Source organism: Carcharodon carcharias, chromosome 10, assembly GCF_017639515.1.
Source record: "Carcharodon carcharias isolate sCarCar2 chromosome 10, sCarCar2.pri, whole genome shotgun sequence".
NCBI lineage: Eukaryota > Metazoa > Chordata > Chondrichthyes > Lamniformes > Lamnidae > Carcharodon > Carcharodon carcharias.
Window position 1 is genome coordinate 39,747,627 of NC_054476.1, and position 22,877 is coordinate 39,770,503.

The 22,877-nt window shown below is 44.4% G+C and overlaps 1 protein-coding gene across 1 annotated transcript; it reads left to right on the plus strand.

The window, feature by feature from the left end:
* The first annotated feature begins 12,669 nt into the window (after positions 1 to 12,669).
* LOC121283306 (dispanin subfamily A member 2b-like) lies at positions 12,670 to 16,924 on the plus strand. Its single transcript, XM_041197748.1, has 3 exons — positions 12,670 to 12,768; positions 13,107 to 13,308; positions 16,525 to 16,924. The coding sequence occupies exons 2-3, from the start codon at positions 13,123 to 13,125 to the stop codon at positions 16,711 to 16,713; spliced, it is 375 nt and encodes a 124-aa protein (XP_041053682.1). The 5' UTR covers positions 12,670 to 12,768; positions 13,107 to 13,122; the 3' UTR covers positions 16,714 to 16,924.
* The last annotated feature ends 5,953 nt before the right edge of the window (positions 16,925 to 22,877 follow it).

The following is a 22,877-nucleotide window of genomic DNA, read 5'->3' on the forward strand; positions in this document are numbered from 1 at the left end:
GCTACTCAGGGATTCGACTGCCTATGTGCAGGACAGGGGTGTGGCCACTTGCCTCATCAGCCTGGATCAGGAGAAGGCCTTTGACAGAATATCTTACACCTACATGGTGGATGTGCTCTCCAAAATGGGGTTAGGGGAGGGAATCCACAACTGGATCCACCTGCTCCACACTAACATCAGTAGCGCAGTCGCAATCAATGGGTAGGAATCAGAAACCTTTCCAATTAAATCTGGAGTCAGGCAGGGTTGCCCTCTTTCCCCTGTCTTGTTTGTGTGCCGCATAGAACCCTTTGCTGAGTCCATCAGGAAGGATCTGGGCATAAGAGGAGTGATGATCCCAGGCAGTGGAGGCACTCAGGTCAAAGCCTCCCTGTACATGCATGATATCACGATCTTCTGCTCGGATCTGCTGTCGGTGCGCAGACTAATCAACATCTGCAACCAGTTTGAACTGGCCTCGGGAGCCAAGTTAAATTATGGCAAGAGCGAGGCCATGTTCTTTGGGATCCTTTGTCCCCTTCACGGTCAGGTCAGATGGCCTGAGGGTGCTGGGGATGTGGTTCGGAGGGACCGGGGCATGCGTTAGAAACTGGAAGGAACGAGTGGCTATCGTGGAAAGAAAACTGGTCATGTGGGAGTGCCACTCCCTTTCCATTGCTTGTAAGAACCTGGTTATCAGGCGTGAGGCACTCTCGGTGTTGCTGTACGTGGCGTAGTCTGGCCCTGCTGCAGGCACTCCTGCGCAATGGTGATCACCCGAGCCATCTTTCAGTTTATCTGGAGGTCGAAAACGGATCGTGTCCGCAGGGATGTGATGTACAAGCCTCTAGATAAAGGGGGAAAAAACGTGCCCAACATCGCCCTCATACTGATGGCCGCTTTTGTGTGCGGCTGCATCAAGCTGTGCGTAGATCCTCGGTACGCAAACACCAAATGTCACTATGTGCTGAGGTTCTACCTGTCACCGGTGTGGCGAAGCATGGGTCTGGCCACGCTGCCGTGGAACGCTCCAAGTAGTTGGACCGTGCCGTACCACCTGTCCCTCGTGGAAAAATTTCTGCAGAGAAACACCTTTGATCACAAATGCATCAGGCTGTGGTCAGCACATAACATCCTAGAGGCCCTGTGGGAAAAGGAGATGGTGGATCCTGTCAGATGTATCTCTGAGCAGACTTTTAAAGTCATTTGGCAGAATGCCTCATCACCAGAACTTTTCAACAAGCACCAAAATGTAGCATGGCTGGTGGTGAGAAAGGCCCTCCTTGTCAGATCCTTCCTACACACGAGAAGTCTCACCCCTCTGCACATTGCCCTCAAGGTGGCTTTGGTGGGGAAGAGACCGTTGTTCAGCTCCTTGTGGAATGTGCCTTTCCAAAGAAGGTCTGGAGAGAGATGCAGTGGTTTCTGTTGAGGTTCATCCCGAGCAGTTCTGTGACACAGGACCCTGTGCTCTACAGGCTGTTCCCAGGGACACACACTGAGACAAATATCAACTGCAGCTGGAGGATCATCAACTCGATGAAAGACGCTCTTTGGTCTGGCCGAAATTTGTTGGTCTTCCAGCGCAAGAGTTATCCCCGACTGAGTGTTGCAGACTGACATATTCCAAGCTCCAGGACTACGTACTGAGGGACGCAATAAAGCTTGGAGCAGCCACCGCAAAGGTGCAATGGGGAAAGGTCGCTGTCTAAGACCTTTCTGCCACAGTGCACTGAGAGGCTGGAAATTGTATAGACCCCTCGGGCTGTACGACTCACAAAGATTGTATGTAGTGAATACTACATGTATCATAATTGTGCTGAAGCACCTCAGAGCGCAACATGATGTATGTCGATAACTCCAATCCCATTGCACTGTCTGACTTTATGTAATGACCATATTGAAATGACTATAATATTAATTGATTATTTTGAAGAACCTCGTGATCCTTGTGTAAAAGTTGAATATGATTGCACTTTTTGTGATGGCTGTTTAGAAATGTTTTGTAATGTTCTTTCAGATATTTTATGAATAAAGTATATTTTTCCAAAAAAAAAAGTGACATCACAAGTCTGTGCGAGAGGGCGGCGGAGAGATCAGAACCAGCGCGAGCGCGGGGAAGCTTCAAAAAGTGACATCAGCACAAAGGTGAGAGCTGATTGGTGAGTAGTGGGTAAGTGTTTTCCTCCAGTTTTTTTCTCCAGTTTTTCTCCAATTTAAAATAGATTAAGCTAAAGGAAGGTAAGAGTTCTAGTTTTTATTTAAAGTACGTAAATAATTTAACTTCTTTTACTGTATTTAACTTAAAGTAAGGGTTTTTCTCAACTAGAGGCATGGCAGGGCAGCTCAGTTCCGTGTTATGTACCACCTGCAATATGTACCACCTTGCACTCTGACTGATCGTATGTGCAGGAAGTGCCACCAGTTACAGCTATTTGAGCTCTGAGTTTCGGAGCTTGAGCAGCAGCTAGAGGCACAGAGTTGCATCCGCGAGGCTGAGAGTTTCGTGGAGAGCATGTTTTTAGACATGGTCACCTCACAGTTTATGGAAGTGCAGATAGAGAGGGAATGGGTGACCATCAGTCAGAAGAAAGATGTTAGCTAGTTAGTCAGGAAATCCCCAAGGTGCATCTCGCTCGAGAACCGTTTTTCTGTTTTGGAAAACGGTGAGAGTGACAGTTCCTCTGGGGAGTGCAGCCATGCTCATGGCACTAGGAGTGGCTGAACTGCATGGGGAGGAGGAAAAAGAGGGGAAGAGCAATAGTGGTAGGAAACTCGCAAGAAAGTGGAACAGACAGGCGTTTCTGTGGCCATAGACATGACTCCAGGATGGTATGTTGCCTCCCTGGTGCCAAGGTAAAGGATGTTACTGAACAGCTGCAGGGCATTCTAAAGGGGGAGGACAAACAGACAGAGATCGTGGTACATATTGATGCCAGTAACATAGGTGGAAAGAGGGATGAGGTCCTGCAAGCAGAATTTAGGGAGCTAGGCAGCAGATTATAAAACAGGACTTCAAAGGTAGTAATCTTTGGACTACTTCCAGTGCCACGCACTAGTGAGTATAGAAATAGGAGGAATGTGTGGCTGGAGAGATTGTGCAGGAGGGAGGGCTTTAGATTTCTGGGACACTGGGACAATTTCATATTTTCTTGCATTATACTCCATTTGCCAGATTTTTGCCCATTCAACTAACCTACTAACCTATCTACATCCTTTTATAACTTGCTTATGTCTTCAGAGCTTACTTTTCTACCTATCTTTGTGTCATCAGCAAACCTAGCAACCGTACCATCATTTTGATCATTTTAATAAATTTTAAGAGTTGAGGCCCCAGCACTGATCCCACTGGTCACTTGTTATATTCTGCCGACCAGAAAAAAAGACTCATTTATGCCTAATCTCTGCTTCCTGTTAGCTAGGCAATCTTCTATCCATACCCACTACACCATGAGCTTTTATTTTCTGCAATAACCTTAATGTGGCACCTTATCAAATGCCTTCTGAAAAGTACAGTACAATCACTGATTCCTCTTTATCTAAAGCACCTGTTACTTTTTCAAAGAACTCCAATCAATTGTTAAACATGATTTTCCTTTCACAAAGCCTTGTTGACTCTGCCTGTTTGCCATGAATTTGTCTACATGCCTGTTATAACATCTTCAGTAGTAGCTTTTAACATTTTCCCTATAAGAGATGTTAAGTAACTGGCCTATTATTTCCTGCTTTCTGTCTCCCTCGTTTTTTGAATAAAGGAGTTACATTAGCTATTTTCCAATCTAATGGGACCTTCCCCGAATCTAGTGAATTTTGGAAGACTGCAACCAACCCATTAACTACCTTACTAGCGATTTATTTTAAGACCCTCGGATGAAATCCATCAGGAGCCAGGGACTTGTTAAGCCACAGTTCCAACCAGTTGCTAAGTACCACTTACCTGGTGATTGTAATTTTCTTGAGTGCTTCCCTCCCTTCCATTTCCTGATTTAGAGTTATTTCTGGAATGTTATTTGTATCCTCCAGGATACAATACAAGTAATCTGGGAAGAGGGAAAAAATGCAGGGATGTTAAAATTAGAAGATCTTGCTCAGGAATTCTTGCTATCTTGTAAATAATTTTTATCGGTTTCCCAGCAAACTGTTACAGAATAAACACACGTAACCAACAAAGTGTTACAGACTGAGTATCCTAGAGACTTACAGCAAACAAAGTGACTATTTGGTGCATCTAGTCTGTGCTGGTTCTTTGAAGAATCAGTAATGCTGAGTCCCTCACTCCTGTTTTACTGTCGATAACTCTGTAACTTCCTCATTCTCAAGTTCCTTCCCCAAATTATTCATGGAATCAGCTTCCAGCAGCTTTTCGGGTAGAATGTTCCAGATTGCAACAACTCTGGGTGAAAACATTTCTCCCCATTTCCCTTCAATGTTTTTAAATCTCTGACCTCTGGCTATTGACCCGCTCACCAGAGGGAATAGTTTTTCTCTATCGAGTTCATCAAAACCTTTCATCATTTTGAAAACCTTTATTCAGTCACCTCTTAAATTTCTCTGCTTCAAGAGAACTTTCCCAAATTCTCCTCATAACTGAAATCCTTGACAACATCCTTGATCAACCTTCTGTTACTTCATCAAATAACCCAATCAAATTATACAGACATGATTTATGTTTAACAATCCAATTTCCTTAATTAACCTATTCCTGTACATCTGTAACCAACAAAATGTTTAAGATTGAGTACCTGTAACCAACAAAGTGCTAAAGGTTGTGTAAATGTAACCAACACACTTGTTAAAATTATGAAAGGGTTTGATAGATTAAATGTAGTACAGACAATTTTCCACTTGTTGGGGAAACCAAAACTTATCATTGTTTAAGTGGCATTCTAGGTGGCATAGGCAACCATTATCTTCCAAACTTTCCAATCATAGCAACAGTGGTTGACCTTGTTGTTGGAGTTCTGGTTAAGCCAGTCTTTAATGTTTAGTTGCTTCCTTTGCTGCAGCTCCTTGCCTTTCTTCTGTTAATTCTTCCGGTGGTGATTAGACATTCCAACCCTTCTGCACGGATAACATGCCCAAAGAGCTCCATTTGCCCTTTATTGATATTATTTAACAGTTCTCTTGTTTTTCGGTCTCATTCAGTACTTTCTCATTAATTGTTTTCCCCCTCCAGCTCACCCTTAAGATCATTCTTAAGAACCACATTTTGAAGCTGTTGGTTTTCTTTTTTTCCTCTTCCCTAAGCTTCGTATCCATAATTTATTACTGACCAGACATAACATGTAGATAGATTCTCAGGACTTTATTCATATAATTCCCATCTGTAAAAAAAACCTGATACAAGCAAGGGTTTAACTTTCCAAATTATTTTCAAATTTCCAAATTTAGATTTGCAGCTTATTTGAAGTTTGTGAGGTTTCACTGAATGTTTTGGAATACAGTCTACATTGGCATTTTCTTGAATGGATGCACAGTAACTTCACTAAACTTCCCTAACTGGGTTCTCTGCCAGTCAATCTGCCCCTGTATTTGAGTCTCCCAAACAGGCTGTTGAATGAGACTGAGATGTCCTGATCTTATTTTTAGGATCATAGGGCAGTGTTTCCCAAATCTTTTAATGGTGTGACCCGGTTTTGGTGCCCCAGGCTTCATGAGACTCCAGAGTGAAAATTTGGCAGGGTTGGCCCTAGGTAATCACAGTTGCTGTAAGAGGGAATCAACCAGTTGGAGGGGCCAGAATGTAACAAGAGTTTCTTATATGTTATGAACAATATATAATTTTAAGCTGAATTTGTATATATATTTGTGTTAAGAAAGGTACAATTGGTTTCAGTTTCATTTAGGTTTTGTTTATGAACCTTGGTGCCTGGACAGCTGAATAGAAGGTTTCAGGTCTTTTGGGTTTATTTGTATGAATACATTTTAATAAGGTCTTACAACCCATAAAGTTAAAAAGGTGGATTAAAAGGGGCTGAAAGCTTAATGATTCTCGAAACAAAACACAAAGTAGAAAAGTTTTACTGTTACCTAGCAACAGTATTCCAGTTTCACAGAGACAGGAAAGACAGGAGTGGAGAGAGAGAATGCATGTTCAGTGTGTGTCAGAGAGAGAAGACAGGGATCCTAAGCTCTCTGAGAAGAAAAACTGCAAGGCCAATGGGACTGTAGTTAACTGAATAATCAGTTATAGGACTCAGTAAAGTGATCGGTTTAGTGAAGGTGCTACTGGAAGACTGAGTTTAGGGAACTCATTGTTTGCTCTGCCATTGAAGAAACAGTGAGTTTAGAGTCTGGTTTTTGGGTGTCTAGGGGAGAGATACAAATTAGGCGAGAAGCATCAAGTGAATGCTCAGTAATTCACCAGAAGAAAAACTTATGCTACTGTACCGAGAAACGAGAAGCCTTTGTGTCAAGCTAGTGGTAACTCTTCACTGGTTTATGTGTCTGTAAAGATATTTCTGGGGTAAAAGAATAGTGGGAATTTGAATTGTCTTCTTATGTTTGTATTGAGAGCTTTCCAATCTTTTTTTTTGGTCTGCTGTAATATATTTCACTTCTCTTGTTTTAATAAATATTTTATTCTTTGTATTAGAAGTTCATTAGCAGATTCCTGTGAAGTTGTTCAGTAACTTTCTTCCATGGTTTCTAAAAAAATGTTAGAATCTACCAAGCCAGGTTTCACTCTGGGATCTGATGTGTCCAGTATTAACATCAGCGAGGATCGTAACATATAAGGGATTTCTGAAATCTGTTCATTCAACACCAGTACAATAATCACTCAATGTCTCTGTGTAATCTTTGCCAAGGAGTCTCCAACATTCGCAAGTTGCATTTTACCTCCACAGTTTTTAAATGGATGGTTTTGCTGATAAGCTCATTTGCCTTACAGCTAACATTTTGAAACTTTTGGATCACTTACCAATGCACAAAACTGAATTCCTTTCTATGGTGGTAATGGATATATGCCCCTAGACGTTTCAGAAACAACTTCCATCCTTCAAAAGATGTTTAAACAGAATTATCTCTGCCTCAATGCCAGTTTTTGTAAGATAGAATTCTTGTACAGGAGCAGTGGTGTGGTGGTATTGTCACTGGACTAGTAATCCAAAGACCCAGGGTAATGCTCTGGGGACCTGATGGTAGAATTTGAATTCAATAAAAATCTAGAATTAAAAGTGTAATGTGCATAAAACCATTGTCGCTTGTTGTAAAAACCCATCTGGTTCACTAATGGCTAAGTCTTTACCTTTCACTTAGTCCTTACCCAGTCTGGTCTGCATGTGACTCCAGACCCACAGCAAAGTGGTTGACTCTTAAATGCCTGAAACCTACACCATTTGGAGTGCTGTGGCTCAAGAAGGCAGGTCACCACCACCTTGTCAAGGGCAATTAAGGATGGGCAATAAGGTGAGATGAGGTGAGAGTGACTGTCCTTGACATCAAGGCCGCATTTGACCAAGGGTGGCATCAAGGAGTCCTAGCAATACTGGAGTCAATGAGAATCAGGGGAAAAACTCTCCGCTGGTTGGAGTCATACCTAGCATAAAGGAAGATGGTTATGGTTATTGGAGGTCAGTCATCTCAGCTCCAGGACATCACTGCAGGAGTTCCTCAGGGTAGTGTCCTCGGCCCAGTCATCTTCAGCTGCTTCTTCAATGACTTTCCTTCCATCATAAGGTCAGAAGTGGGGATGGTCGCTGAAGATTGCACAATGTTCAGCACCATTTACAACACCTCAGCTAATGAAGCGGTCCATGTCCAAATGCAGCAAGACCTGGATAATATCCATGCTTGGACTGACAAGTGGCAAGTAACATTGGTGCCACACAAGTGTCAGGCAATGACCATCCCCAATAAGAGAGAATCTAACCATCGTTCCTTGATGTTCAATGGCATTAGCATCCCCCACTATCAACATTCTGGAGGTTATCATTGACCAGAAACTGAACTGGACTAGCCATATAAATACTGTGGCTACAAGAGCAGGCCAGAGGCTAAGAATCGTGTGACGAGTAACTCACCTCCTGATTCCCTAAAGCCTGTCCACCATCTACAAGGCACAAGTCAGGAGTGCGATGGAATACTGCCCACTTGCCTGGATGAATGCAGCTCCCACATACTCAAGAAGCTTGACACTGTCCAGAACAAAGTAGCCCACTTGATGGGCACCATTTCCACAAACATTCACTCCCTCCACCACCGACACACAGTAGCAACAGTGTGTACCATCTACAAGATGCACTGCATAAATTCACCAAGGCTCCTTTGACAGCACCTTCCAAACCCACGACCACTACCTTCTAGAAGGACAAGGGCAGCAGATAGATGGGAATACCACCACCTGGAAGTTTCCCTCCAAATCACTCACCATCCTGACTTGGAAATATATCGCCGTTCCTTCACTGTCACTGGGTCAAGATCCTGGAACTCCCTCCCTCACAGCACAATGGGTGTACCTACATCACATGGAGTGCAGTGGTTTAAGAAGGCAGCTCACCACCACCTTCTCAAGGATAACCAGGGATCGGCTATAAGTGTTGGCCCAGCCAGCAAAGCCCACATCCCATGAATGCACATTAAAAAAAATGTTAGCCTAGCCAGCAATGCCCACAGGAATGACTGAAAAAAACACAAATCCCTTTACAGCCAACAACTGTCTAATCAAGTGAAATGATATGGTAACCATTTTGTACACAGCAGAACCCCAGAAACAGTAATGAGATACATGACCAATCTATTTCAATGTTTTTGAGAGGGATAAATGTTTAACAGGGCACAGGGAGAAGAGATCTCTGCTCTAATTTCAGTGATGCCACAGAATCATAGCCATCTGGGAGATAACTCCTCTGGCAACAGAGCATGCTCTCAGTGTTGGATGAGATTGAGTTCGGGTCCCGGAGTGAGGCTTGAATCAATATCCTTATAACAGCTGTGAGAGCTTCCAGTAGGGCAACTTACACAACCATTAATTTTAGTTTGAGCTCTTTGCAATAACATTATCTACTCCCAGATTGTTTTTAAGGAAATCACAATTTTAAGAATGAGCAAACAAAACCAATCTTTAATATAAAAGCAAAAAACTGCAGATGCTGGAAATCCAAAACAAAAACAAAAATACATGGAAAAACTCAGCAGGTCTGGCAGCATCTGCGTAGAGGAACACAGTTAACATTTCGAGACCGAATGACCCTTCAACAGAACTCAATCTTTAACTTTAACGTCACTTTAAAAAGGGTTATTTTAAAGAACCAGTTATTTTCCTCTGCTTTGTCTTTGGGTGTGAACCATAGGCAATTGCTTCTTCAATTTGTCCAGTTTAAACAATGGGTGGAATTTTCCCAGAATTACACTCAGTGTGGTAGCGGGCGGGTAAAATGGAGTCCTACCTGCCGCTGAAAATGGGGGGTTTTCACGCCGTATCTTCCCAAGCCGGCCACTTTATCTATCACTCCTGTGAAACACACTATTTCCATGGCGGGCGGGCTCTCATTCACCCACTTGCTATCACCCCGCTTTTGCATCACACCGGCCGCCATCTTTAAAAGATAGTCGTCAGCAAAGCGTTCATCACCACCAGCTCACCACTGCTGCCTGGGAGACATGGCCAGCAAAGGCAAAGAGGCTGCAGCCCCCCGCTTCAGCAACAGGTCCCTCAAGCGACTGCTGGATGCCATGGTGGCCCACCTGCTCTACCTCCGCTCTGGCCACAAGATGGGTAGCAATGTCACCAACCCGGCTTGGGAGGCGGTGGCAATGGTGGTCAGTGCAAATGCCCTTCAGAAGAGGATAGCCACCCAATGCTGCAAAAGGATGAATGATCTTTGTTCCGCCAGGGTAAATCACTCTTTTCATCATTCCAACTCACACACTCACAAACCCATCACACATCCACAGGGCCCTCACTCACTGCCAGTGCAAGGGGCAACACCATTCACTCTTTCACACACACCATCATTGTCCTCATACCGTCCATGGGACCACTCACCATCCACACAGGCCAGGCATTCTTAAAATCTGGCCTGGCATGCGTCCTGATGCACTCTCCCCATCTCTATACATGCAAGACAAACTGGCTCACAACAGGAGGGAAAGGTCGCAGACAGGTGGGGGGATGCCGGAAATTAAAGTTCTGACAGAACCATCCAGCTGGCCAGCGATGACCAGGACCAGTTCTGTGCTGACGGTGAGATCGACACTGCTCTACCAAGTAAGGATCCAGCAGTGCAACATCCATCAGACAGCCATGCTGTGTCCTCTTTCACAGGCCACTGCCATGCACTAATTATCTTCTTTTGCTTTTGCAGGCACATCTGGGAAACAGCTGACGGAGTCCATGACCCAGGGCCTCCAATCAAGCTCTGAAGAAACCTCTGAAGAGGAATCTGAAAACACCCTCACTGAAGCCCATCACAGCGCTCACCCACATCCTCCACTAGCACACAGACACACACCTCAGTGGGACCTAGCTTTAGAGTAGCCTCAGGATCACAATCTGGTGAGTGCATCGCACTTTCTGATCCACAGCAGGTGGAGGTGGGGACTTCCTAGGTCCCCGGCACTCGGAGGACTGCTGTAGGCCAGAACGTTGCTGAGTCCAAGTCAGATGATGAGCCTCTGGACTCGGTCATGTCACAGTTGCTGGAGCTGCAAAGGCAAGCTAGGGAATAGCAGGACGGGATGTCCGCTGCACTCCTCAGATTGCAAGGCATGATGGAGGAGTCCATCCGTCTTCAGGCTGAGGCGATAGCGTTGGCATTGCAATGAACCAAGGTCAATACTGGCAGGGTGATGGCCGCCATGGAGACCTTGGTGCAGGATGTCACTCCTGCATTGCTGCGTGGGCTTAACTCCATCACTGATGCCATAGTTGGCCTCCAACAGTGTGTACACAAGAGGGGTGCTGAGCAGCTCGATCTCACTCTTCACGGCTTCAGCCAGGGGCCCTCGGGCACCCACAGGGAGGTGGATCAAAAGATGCACACCCCAGGGTCACCCATCCAGGTGATTCTGGGAGTGAAACCCCCCCCAAAATCCCATATGATTTCTAATTACTCTTTTAATATGTCCATCTCCTTCAAAGTTCTATGCGCAGGACATCACGGGTGGGAGTTTCCACACCCGCCCGCCTCCAGGATCTTCCAGTCCCACTGCAAGACAATGGACTTCTGGCTGGGGTGCTGCCTTGCCCACAGCGGGGCCAGAAAATCCCTGCCCCCACACCTTTTCCTGCACTTGCTTTCAAACTGTGCCATTAAGTCTATATTTCCTGTCCCTTCCTCTTCAGCAAAAATGCATCACCTTACACTGCTCTGTGTTAAATTTCATCTCCCACTTGTCTCCGAATGCTGCTGGCCTATCTATGTTCTGTCGCAGTCATTTGGTATCACTCTCACTGTTTGCCACATCTCCAAGCTTGGTATCATTGGCAAATTTTGAAATTTTACTCTGTGTTCATAGAAACTAGGAGCAGGAGTAGGCCATTCGGCCCTTTGAGCCGGCTCTGCCATTTATTATGATCATGGCTGATCATCCAACTCAATAGCCTGCTCCCACTTTCTCCCCATACCCTTTGATCCCTTTCACCCCAAGAGCTATATCTAATTCCTTCTTGGAAGCATACAATGTTTTGGTCTCAACTACTTTCTGTGGTGACGAATTCCACAGGCTCACCACTCTCTGGATGAAGAAATTTCTCCTCATCTCAGTCCTAAATGGTCTACCCCATATCCTCAGACTGTGACCCCTGGTTCTGGATTCCCCCACCATCAGGAACATCCTTCCTGCATCTACCCTGTCTAGTCCTGTTAGAATTTTGTAGGTTTCTATGAGATTCCCCCCTCATTCTTCTGAATTCCAGAGAATATAATCCTAATCAACTCAATCTCTCCTCATATGTCAGTCCCACCATCCCAGGAATCAGTCAGGTAAACCTTCGCTGCACTCCCTCTATAGCAAGTACATCAATCCTCAGATAAGGAGACCAAAACTGCACACAATATTCCAGGTGTGGTCTCACCAAGGTCCTGTACAATTGCAGCAAGACATCCCTGTTCCTGTACTCGAATCCTCTAGCTATGAAGGCCAACATACCATTTGTCTTCTTTACTGCCTGCTTACCTTCAGCGACTGGTGTACGAGGACACCCAGGTCTCGTTGCACATTCCCCTCTCTCAATTTATAGCCATTCAGATAATAACCTGCCTTCCTGTTTTTGCTACCAAAATGGATAACTTCACATTTATCCACATTATACTGCATCGGCCATGCATTTGCCCATTCAGCTTGTCCAAATCACAGTGAAGCATCTCTGCATCCTCCTCACAACTCACCCTCCCACCCAGCTTTGTGTCATCTGCAAATATGGAGATATTACATTTAATTCCCACATCTAAATCCAATATCCAAATTCCAATATCTAAGTCAATTCTATGTATCCCAAGAAAGCAGTACTCATATATTTGAAGCTTGGGGAACAGCACTGTCCACCATCCTCCAGTCTGAAGACTCCCTATTTTCTGTCCTTAGCCTATTTTTTTAAAAATTAAGGCTGACATTGACCCTCATATTCCATGAGCCAAATTTTGTTCATCAGCCTTTTCGTATGATACTTTGTCAAACGCTTTCAAAAAGTCCAAACGAGATTTCCGGGTTTCGGAGAGAAGAAGTATAAAAGGAGAAGCCCGGGGAAGAAAGTGAAGCAACACTGGGACCTTTGTTGGGCTGTGAGATTAAACCAAACAGGAGCAAAAAGAAAAACTGCAAAGTGATATCACACAAGAGAGTCAGGTGGGTTGAGTATACTGGTAAACTTTTAATTTTAATTTAGTAGAAATAAATCAATTATTATGTCAAATAATGTCAATTAATTAGTTTAAAAACGGCTGGATAATTTATTACAAGTGCTATTATTTATCATTTATTAAAACTAATCAGATCGAGGAGGAGAATTTTTAAATTAAATAATAAGGGATGGAAACTTTAAAAGAGTCTGATATTTTCTGTGAATTAGCATCTGTGGTTTATTAAAATGAAGTATAAAATGAAGTGACGACGGCTCAAGGGAAGCAGCTAATTGGTGCATCTTTTTTGAATAGAAAACTGATTCACATTGTTTGTTCCCTCAGTGAGACCCGGACCAGGATGGAACACAGAGCAGAGCACGTGCCCATGAATCCCGGTCCTTACCCGTACCAGGGACAGACCACCGTCGTTACCATGGCCCCGAATGTGCTGTCGTTCCGGGACCACCTGCTCTGGTCCATCTTCAACTTCTTCTACCTGAATTTCTGCTGCCTCGGATTCGTGGCGCTGGTCTACTCGGTCAAAGTGAGTGCGGGACTCGGGGACAAAGACCCGGGGAGGGATTCAAGGACTGGAGAGCGGGAACACAGACCCCAGTGGAGGAGGAAAAATTCCTGGGGGAGGCGGAGGGGTCGTTTGGGAGGGTTGGAGCGGAGACGGCAGGAGGGCGGGGAGGTGAAATATGGGTGCTCTGATGGGATATGCAGTAAACAAAATCTGCCGGGCATCCAAAGACTTCACTTAAAATGCACAGATCTGTGATATCCCGAGTCTAATGTTCTGTGTTTAATAATTGGAAAATCTCGCTGGGAAATCTCTGCGTCTGGTCAATAATTTGTGTCTGTTTCTTACTCAGGAAACTGTTATAGACTGAACACATGTAATCTACAGACTGAGCATCATAGAAACTTACAGCACAGAAAGAGACCATTTGGCCCTAAGAGCCTGTGCTGGCTCTTTGAAAGAGCAGTCATACTTAGTCCCTCACTCTTGTTTTCCCACCTACATCCGCGAATCCTCTCACGCCCTACATCATATCAACAATTTCCAGTTCCCTGGCCCCAACTGCCTCCTCTTCACCATGGACGTCCAATCCCTCTACATTTCCGTCCTCCACCAGGATGGTCTGAGGGCTCTCCGCTTCTTCCTCGAACAGAGGCCCAAACAATCCACCACTACTCTCCTCCGTCATGCTGAACTTGTTCTCTCACTGAACAATTTCTCCTTAAACTCCCCTCACTTCCTCCAAATAAAAGGTGGATATGGGTACCTGCATGGGCCCCAGTTATATCTGTCTCTTTATGGGGTATTGGAACATTCCTTGTTCCAGGCCTACTCAGGGCCTCTCCCACAACTCTTTCTCTGGTACATCGATGACTGCTTCGCTACTGCTTCATGCTCTCGTCTGGATCTGGAAAAATTTATTAATTTTGCTTCTAATTTCCACCCCTCCATCATTTTCACAAGGTCTATCACTGACACTTCCCTTCCCTTCCTTGACCTCTCTGTCTCAATTTCTAGTGATGGGCTGTCCATCAATATTCATTACAAGCCTAGCAACTCCCACAGCTACCTCGACTACAGCTCCTCACACCCCGCTTCCTGTAAGGACTCCATCCCATTCTCTCAGTTCCTTCACCTCTGTCGCATCTGTTCTGATTATGCCACTTTCAAAAACAGTCCCTCTGACATGTCTTCCTTCTTCCTTAACCAAGGTTTTCCACCCACGGTGGTTGACAGGGCCCTCAACTGTGTCCAGCCCATCACCCGTGCATCCACCCTCACACCTCCCTCTCCCTCCCAGAACCATGATAGGGTCCTCCTTGTCCTCACTTATCACCCCACCAGCCTCCGCATTCAAAGGATCATCCTGCGCCATTTCTGCCAACTCCAGCATGATGCCACCACCAAACACATCTTCCCTTCACCACCCCTGGTGGCATTTCACAGGGATCGCTCCCTCCGGGGCACCCTGGTCCACTCCTCCATCACCCCCTACACCTCAACCCCCTCCCACGGCACCTTTCCATGCAACTGCAGAAGGTGCAACACCTGCCCCTTTACTCCCCCCCTCCTCACGGTCCAAGGGCCCAAACACTCCTTTCAAGTGAAGCAGCATTTCACTTGCACTTCTCTCAATTTAGTCTCCTGCATTCGCTGCTCCCAATGTGGTTTCCTCTACATTGGAGAGACCAAACACAGACTGGGTGACCACTTTGCATGACCCAGACCTCCCTGTTGCTTGCCATTTCAACACTCCACTCTGCTCTCATGCCCACATGTCCATCCTTGGTCTGCTGCAATGTTCCTGTGAAGCTCAACGCAAACTGGAGGAACAGCACCTCATCTTCCGACTAGGTACTTTACAGCCTTCCGGACTGAATATTGAGTTCAACAATTTTAGATCATGAACTCTCTCCTCCATCCCCACCCCCTTTCCGATCCCCCCTTTTCCATTAATTTATATAGATTTTTCTTTTCCCACCTACTTCCATTATTTTTAAATGTATTTCCATCCATTGTTTTATCTCTGCCTTTCAGCCTATTTTGATCCCTTCCCCCCACCCCACCTCCACTGGGGCTACCTGTCACTTACTCGACCTCCTTTCTACCCTTAATGTCCCCATTAGCACATTCCTTAGATAATATCACCACCGTCAACATCTCTTTGTCCTTTTGTCTATGACATATTTTGGCAATCTCCACCTATCACTGGCCCTCTATCCAGCTCTACCTGTCCCCCACCCCTCCCCCCAAACCAGCTTATATTTCACCTCTTTTCTATTTTTCCTTAGTTCTGATGAAGAGTCATTCAGACTCCAAAAGTTAACTGTGTTCCTCTCTGCAGATGCTGCTAGACCACTGAGTTTTTCCAGGTATTTTTGTTTTTGTTCTAGATTTCCAGCATCCACAGTATTTTGCTTTTATTCTTGTTTTATTGTTGGTAACTGTAAATTCCTTATCTTCAAGTACCTTTAACCAGAGAATAGTGAGGAAGTGAAACTCGATGATCCCGCAGGCTGTGGTTGAGCAAATAGCACAGTTGCATTCAAGACGAACACATAAATATTTTTAGATTAAAGGAATAGAAGGATATAGCTAATATGGTGAGATGCAGAGGGATGTGAGACTTGTGTGATTCATAAAAAGAAACACTATTTTGGCCAAATAGTCTGTTTCGGTGCTGTCAATTTCTATGTTATCAGAGGAGTTAAAGAAATAAAGACTTGCATTTCTATAGCACCTTTCGTGACCTTAGGACGTCCCAAAGTTCTCTGCTGATACATTCACTCGAATTACCGCCATAATATTTTTGGAGGTTTTGGATCAGTGACCAAAGCGCAAAACTGAATTATTTTTATGGCATCAAAGGACATCTGGCCCTGGAGTTTCAGAAGCAACTTCAATCTTTCAGAAGATGTTAATTTTTTCCCTCTGTCTCAATGTCTGTGTTCAGAAGGGGGAAATGAAACGTGGGCAGCTGCATTAAGCAATATCTTTGAGTTGAGTGTGACATGACACATTGGTGTTCATTGTTGGAAATTACTGTGTATTGCAAGTATATTTCTGATTAAGACTACACATTAAACTGGATAACACTGTTACAACTTTTACGAGAAAGTACCTTGCAAGGAGTATAAGTTTTTCCAAGTTACCGGGACTTCAAGCGCTCAATTATTGCTTTGAGATAGCATTGAAATTTTCAAGTGTTGGCCAATGTAATAACACGTTTCGTTTTAGTCTAGAGACCGGAAGTTGGTGGGCGATGTAGAAGGAGCTCGGCATTATGCAGCTACAGCCCGAACACTCAACATTGTGACCACAGTGCTGAGCATCCTTGTCTTTGTACTTTTCATTGTGTTGGCGTTCGCCGGCATGTTTCGTGCGATGCAAATCGTACACCGTGATTACCCTAAAGGTTGGCATTGAAGTGATGGTGGCAGCGCCTCATCATTGGTAGCGGGAGCTGTTTTGTGACAGAATTATTTTTCACACCTTGATGCACTCTGTCCGTTATTGATTCTTTCTATCTGCAATGTCCGTGTAGTGCTGGCATGTTTGATGTGATCACTTTGCAGTCATACAGATTTATTTTCTCTAAAACATGGCCTTGATTGTATTAATAAAGAAATTGACAAAAGCTTTGGGGACTCATGGTGTTTACTTGCCAGCTTCCTGTGTTCAACAATGACCACTTCCTAAACAAAAACAGAATTACCTGGAAAAACTCAGCAGGTCTGGCAGCATCGGCGGAGAAGAAAAGAGTTGACGTTTCGAGTCCTCATGACCCTTCGACAGAACTTGAGTTCGAGTCCAAAGAAGAGTTGAAATATAAGCTGGTTTAACGTGTGTGTGTTGGGGGGGGGTGTAGGGAGAGAGAAATGGAGGGGGTTGGTGTGGTTGTAGGGACAAACAAGCAGTGATAGAAGCAGATCATCAAAAGATGTCACCAACAATAGAACAAAAGAACACATAGGTGTTAAAGTTGGTGATATTATCTAAACGAATGTGCTAATTAAGAATGGATGGTAGAGCACTCAAGGTATAGCTCTAGTGGGGGTGGGGAGAGCATAAAAGATTTAAAAATATTCAAAAAATAATGGAAATAGGTGGGAAAAGAAAAATCTATATAATTTATTGGAAAAAAAAACAAAAGGAAGGGGGAAACAGAAAGGGGGTGGGGATGGGGGAGGCAGTTCAAGACCTAAAGTTGTTGAATTCAATATTAAGTCCAGAAGGCTGTAAAGTGCCTAGTCGGAAGATGAGGAGTTTGCGTTGGGCTTCACTGGAACAATGCAGCAAGCCAAGGACAGACATGTGGGCAAGAGAGCAGGGTGGAGTGTTAAAATCCACAAACAGAACTGCCCCGGTAGACCAATCGTCTCAGCTTGCTCCTGCCCCACAGAACTCATTTCTCATTATCTTGACTCCCTTCTCTCTCCCCTTGTCCAGTCCCTTCCCACCTACATCCATGATTCCTCTGACACCTTACGTCACATCAACAATTTCCAGTTCCCTGGCTCCAACCGCTTCCTCTTCACCATGGACGTCCAATCCCTCTACACCTCCATCCCCCACCAGAATGGTCTGAGGGCCCTTAGCTTCTTCCTCGAACAGAGGCCCGAACAACCCCCATCCGCCACTACTCTCCTCCGTCTGGCTGAACTTATTCTCATGCTGAACAATTTCTCCTTCAACTCCTCTCACTTCCTCCAAATAAAAGGTGTGGCTATGGGTACCCGCATGGGCCCCAGCTATGCCTGTCTCTTTATGGGGTATGTGGAGCATTCCTTGTTCCAGTCCTACTCCGGTCCCCTTCCAGAACTCTTTCTCCGGTACATCGATGATTACTTTGGTGCTGCTTCATGCTCTCGTCGGGACTTGGAAAAATTTATTAATTTTGCTTCCAATCTTCACCCCTCCATCATTTTCACATGGTCCATCTCTGACACTTCCCTTCCCTTCCTTGACCTCTCTGTCTCAATCTCTGGTGATAGACTGTCCACCAACATCCATTACAAACCCACCAACTCCCACAGCTACCTCGACAACAGCTCCTCACACCCCGCTTCCTGTAAGGACTCCATCCCATTCTCTCAGTTCCTTCGCCTCTGTCGCATCTGTTCCGATGATTCTACCTTCAAAAACAGTTCCTCTGACATGTCCTCCTTCTTCGTTAACCAAGGTTTTCCACCCACGGTCGTTGACAGGGCCCTCAACCGTGTCCGGCCCATCTCCCGCGCATCCGCCCTCATGCCTTCTCCTCCCTCCCAGAAACATGATAGGGTCCCCCTTGTCCTCACTTATCACCCCACCAGCCTCCGCATTCAAAGGATCATCCTCCGCCATTTCCGCCAGCTCCAGCATGATGCCACCATCAAACACATCTTCCCTTCACCCACCCTATCGGCATTCCGTAGGGATCGCTCCCTCCGGGACACCCTGGTCCACTCCTCCATCACCCCCTACTCCTCAACCCCCTCCTATGGCACCACACCACGCCCACGCAAAAGATGCAACACCTGCCCCTTCACTTCCTCTCTCCTCACCGTCCAAGGGCCCAAACACTCCTTTCAAGTGAAGCAGCATTTCACTTGCATTTCCCCCAACTTAGTCTACTGCATTCGTTGCTCCCAATGTGGTCTCCTCTACATTGAAGAGACCAAACGTAAACTGGGTGACCGCTTTGCAGAATACCTGCGGTCTGTCCGCAAGAATGACCCAAACCTCCCTGTCGCTTGCCATTTTAACACTCCACCCTGCTCTCTTGCCCACATGTCTGTCCTTGGCTTGCTGCATTGTTCCAGTGAAGCCCAACGCAAGCTGGAGGAACAACACCTCATCTTCCGACTAGGCACTTTACAGCCTTCTGGACTGAATATTGAATTCAACAACTTTAGGTCGTAAGCTCCCTCCCCCATCCCCACCCCCTTTCTGTTTCCCCCTTCCCTTTTTTTTTCCAATAACTTATAAAGATTTTCCTTTTCCCACCTATTTCCATTATATAATTAAAAAAACCCCACTAGAGCTATACCTTGAGTGCCCTACCATCCATTCTTAATTAGCACATTCGTTTAGATAATATCACCAACTTTAACACCTATGTGTTCATTTGTTCTATTGTTGGTGACATCTTTTGATGATCTGCTTCTATCACTGCTTGTTTGTCCCGACAACCACACCAACCCCCTCCAGTTCTCTCTCTCTCTCCACACCCTCTCCCCCCGCCACCCCACACACACACACACACGTTAAACCAGTTTATATTTCAACTCTTTCTTGGACTCGAACTCAAGTTCTGTCGAAGGGTCATGAGGACTCAAAATGTCAACTCTTCTCCGCCGATGCTGCCAGACCTGCTGAGTTTTTCCAGGTAATTCTGTTTTTGTTTTGGATTTCCAGCATCTGCAGTTTTTTCGTTTTTATCTTTAATGACCACTTCCTGCCTGTCGTCAGTAGAAAAAGCTTCGTGCATTCAACCACATTGCGTCAAATAGCGGTTAATTGCGCAGTATGGAGCTGTCATTTCACTTTTCACACTGATGTACTTTGTTCCTGGAAACAGCATTTACGAAACTTGTTTTCTCTGTCAGTGGGGAATCGCTCCAGATTTGCACCGTGCCAGTGGGGACGTGCTGGAATCTATTATTAAGCAAGCCTTAACAATGCACTTAGAAAATAATAGAATGATCAGACAAAATCACTACGGCTTTACAAGAAGCCTGTTTGACAAATTTATTCGAGTTTCCTGAGTATGTAACTAATAGGGTAGAAAAAGGGGACAACAGCCAATTTAGTAGATTTGGATTTCCAAAAGGTATTCAATAAGGTGCCACACAAGATGTAAATACACAAGATAAGGGCTCATAGATTTTGGTGTAGCACATTAGCATAGGTAGTGGATTGATTAGCAGACATAAATCAAAGAGTAGGTATAAATGGGGCATTTACAAGTTGGCAGGCTTTAACTGGTGAAGTGCTGCAAGGATCAGCCCTCACCTCTATTCACTGAACTATGCTTTCTCTCCCTCTATCCTAAATCTTCCCAGTTCCTGACACAAATGTAATCTAATTAAACATTATACTTTTTGTAGGCAAAAGAATCATGCAGTGCTTTTTATCTTTCAGAGTAGTTTTATATTCAAAAATTGTCAATTCAATTTCAACCTTAGCAGAATAAGTCATCAGCAATTTACAATCTGTATTAATGACTTAGATAATGAGACAGAGAGTAATGAATCAAAGCTAATGATACAAAGATAGTTGGGAATGCAAGCTGTGATGAGACAAAACAAGACTGCAAAGAAATAAAACAAAAGAAAAATGCTGTGGATTATGGAAATCTGAAATAAAAACAAAATGCTGGAAATACTCAGCAGGTCTGGCAGCATCTGTGATGAGAGAAATAGAGATAATTTTTCAGGCCATTAACTCTGTTTCCCTCACCACAGATGCTGCCAGACATGCTGAATATTTCCTGCAAAGACGTATGGATAGGTTAACTGAGAAGGAAGCAAGGTGGCAGATGGAGGATGATGTAGTGAAGTGTGACGTTATTTACTTTGGCTGGAAGAATAGAAACACTGAAAATTTTTAAAAGGCATGAAATTTGTGAATGTTGATGTTCAGAGGGACTTGAGTATACCTGTAAAAGGAATACAGAAAATTAGCATGCAGGTACAGCAAGCAATTAGGAAGGCAAAATGGCATGTTGGCCTTTATTGCAAGTGTCTTGTAGTACACGAATAAAGAGGTCTTGCTACTATGGCACAGTACTTTGGTGAGACAACACCTATGCTCAGTTTTCTTTCCATATTTAAGAAAGGACATACTGGCATTGGAGGTGGTACATCGAAGGTTCACTAGATTGGTACCTGGGATGAGAGGATTGTCTATGATAAGAGGCTGAATAAATTGAGCCTATGTTCTCTGGGGTTTAGAACGATGACAGATGATTTCATTGAAAAATACAAGATTTTGAAGGACTTGACAGGGTAGACACTGAGAGGTTGTTTCCCCTGGCTTGAAGAATTTAGAAGACGGGGGGCGGGCGGGGGGGTGCAGGATGAAGAGTCTCAGGATAAGGGGCCAAATATTTAGGACCTAGATGGAGAAAAATGTCTTCACTCAAAGGATTGTGAATCTTTGGAATTCCCTACCCAACAGGGTTGTGGATGTTCCATTATGTAATATATTTAAGGCTGAGACAGGCAGTTTTGGTCTTTCAGGGAATCAAGGTGTGCAAGGAGAGGGCAAGAAGGTGGAGTTGAAGCTAAATATCAGCAATGTACATACTGAACAGGCTCAGTGAGCTCTTTAGTCTGCTCCTGCTCCTATTTCTCAAATTCTTATTTTCTTGTATTCTTTGATTCTACCAGTAAGTAATAATAACTCCATGAAATTACACCATTAACCAATAGTAATACTGGTAAAATTCATATTTCCGTCATCAATTGTACAATAATTCACTGATAGAATGTTTGTTACTAATAGGTGTAACAACCCAATATCTTACCTGTAACTAATAATAATCATATAACCACTGCTACCATGAAACTTAGCCACATTCCTGCACAAGGTCTGGCCAGTCCCCAAGTTTCACTCAACCCTTTATTTGCTGCTGCTTCCATCCTGCATGTTATTGTTTCCAGGTTCTGGGGAAATTATTGATCTCACATCCACTCCCCCATCCCCTTTGCTCATTGAACTATGATTCCTCTCCCTCTGTCCCAAATTTTCTCAGTTCCTGACACAAATGTAATCCAATTAAATGTGGTGCTTTTCTTAGGCAAAAGAATCTTGTAGCACCCCTTATCTTTCATATTTTTACATTCAGAAAATGTCAATTCAAATCAAGCCTTAGCAAGTGATATTCAAAGTAGAACCTGTTACAGAGCTTCATAAGGTAAAGTGTACCCATGCAAAATGCTTTTCGGTGTTGAGTACGGCACTGGTTTATTTCAATCGTTCCTCTTTAGACTTGAACGGCTTACAGTCTATCTTCTTCTGATCTACCACAGAGCCACCTGGTTCTGCATCTGCTCCTGGCCTCATACACCCAGACTCTAAGGGCCTCTCCCTGGACCCCCAGAACTCTGCAAGTGCAATAAACAGGAGGCATCAGGCATTTGACTGCTACCACACACCAGCTCCCCAAACTTACTCTGTGTAACAAAAGCTAGCTCATTATCTCTAAATGAACTATCATCTAGAAATTCATCAACAGCCGAAGGATTGGAAACATTATCTGAGAATCCAGAGGCCAGTTGAAATCAGCCAGTTGTGTACTGATGGCATAGATGTTGATGACTGCTAGCTGTATCTCATTGTTTTTATTGTTATTCTTGGAACATGAGCACCACAGGCCCATCCGTAATTGACCTTGAGATGGTTATGGTGAGTGGCCTCCTTTAACCACTGCAGTTCATGTAGTGTAGATATCCCTGCAGTGCTTTTTTTCTGTGGCGGTTTGAACCAATTAAATGGCTTTCTACATCATTTTAGAGGGCAGTTAAGAGTGTTATGACGTGGCAGGTGGTATGTGCCAGGCAGATCAAATCCACGAGGGAAACTTGATCATGCGGTCACAACGA

Bases quoted from the DNA above. Each gene is read 5' to 3' on its own strand.
- LOC121283306 (XM_041197748.1), top strand. From the start codon at position 13,123: ATGGAACACAGAGCAGAGCACGTGCCCATGAATCCCGGTCCTTACCCG. The intron at 13,309-16,524 runs GTGAGTGCGGGA...GTTTCGTTTTAG, and splicing joins CGCTGGTCTACTCGGTCAAA to TCTAGAGACCGGAAGTTGGT.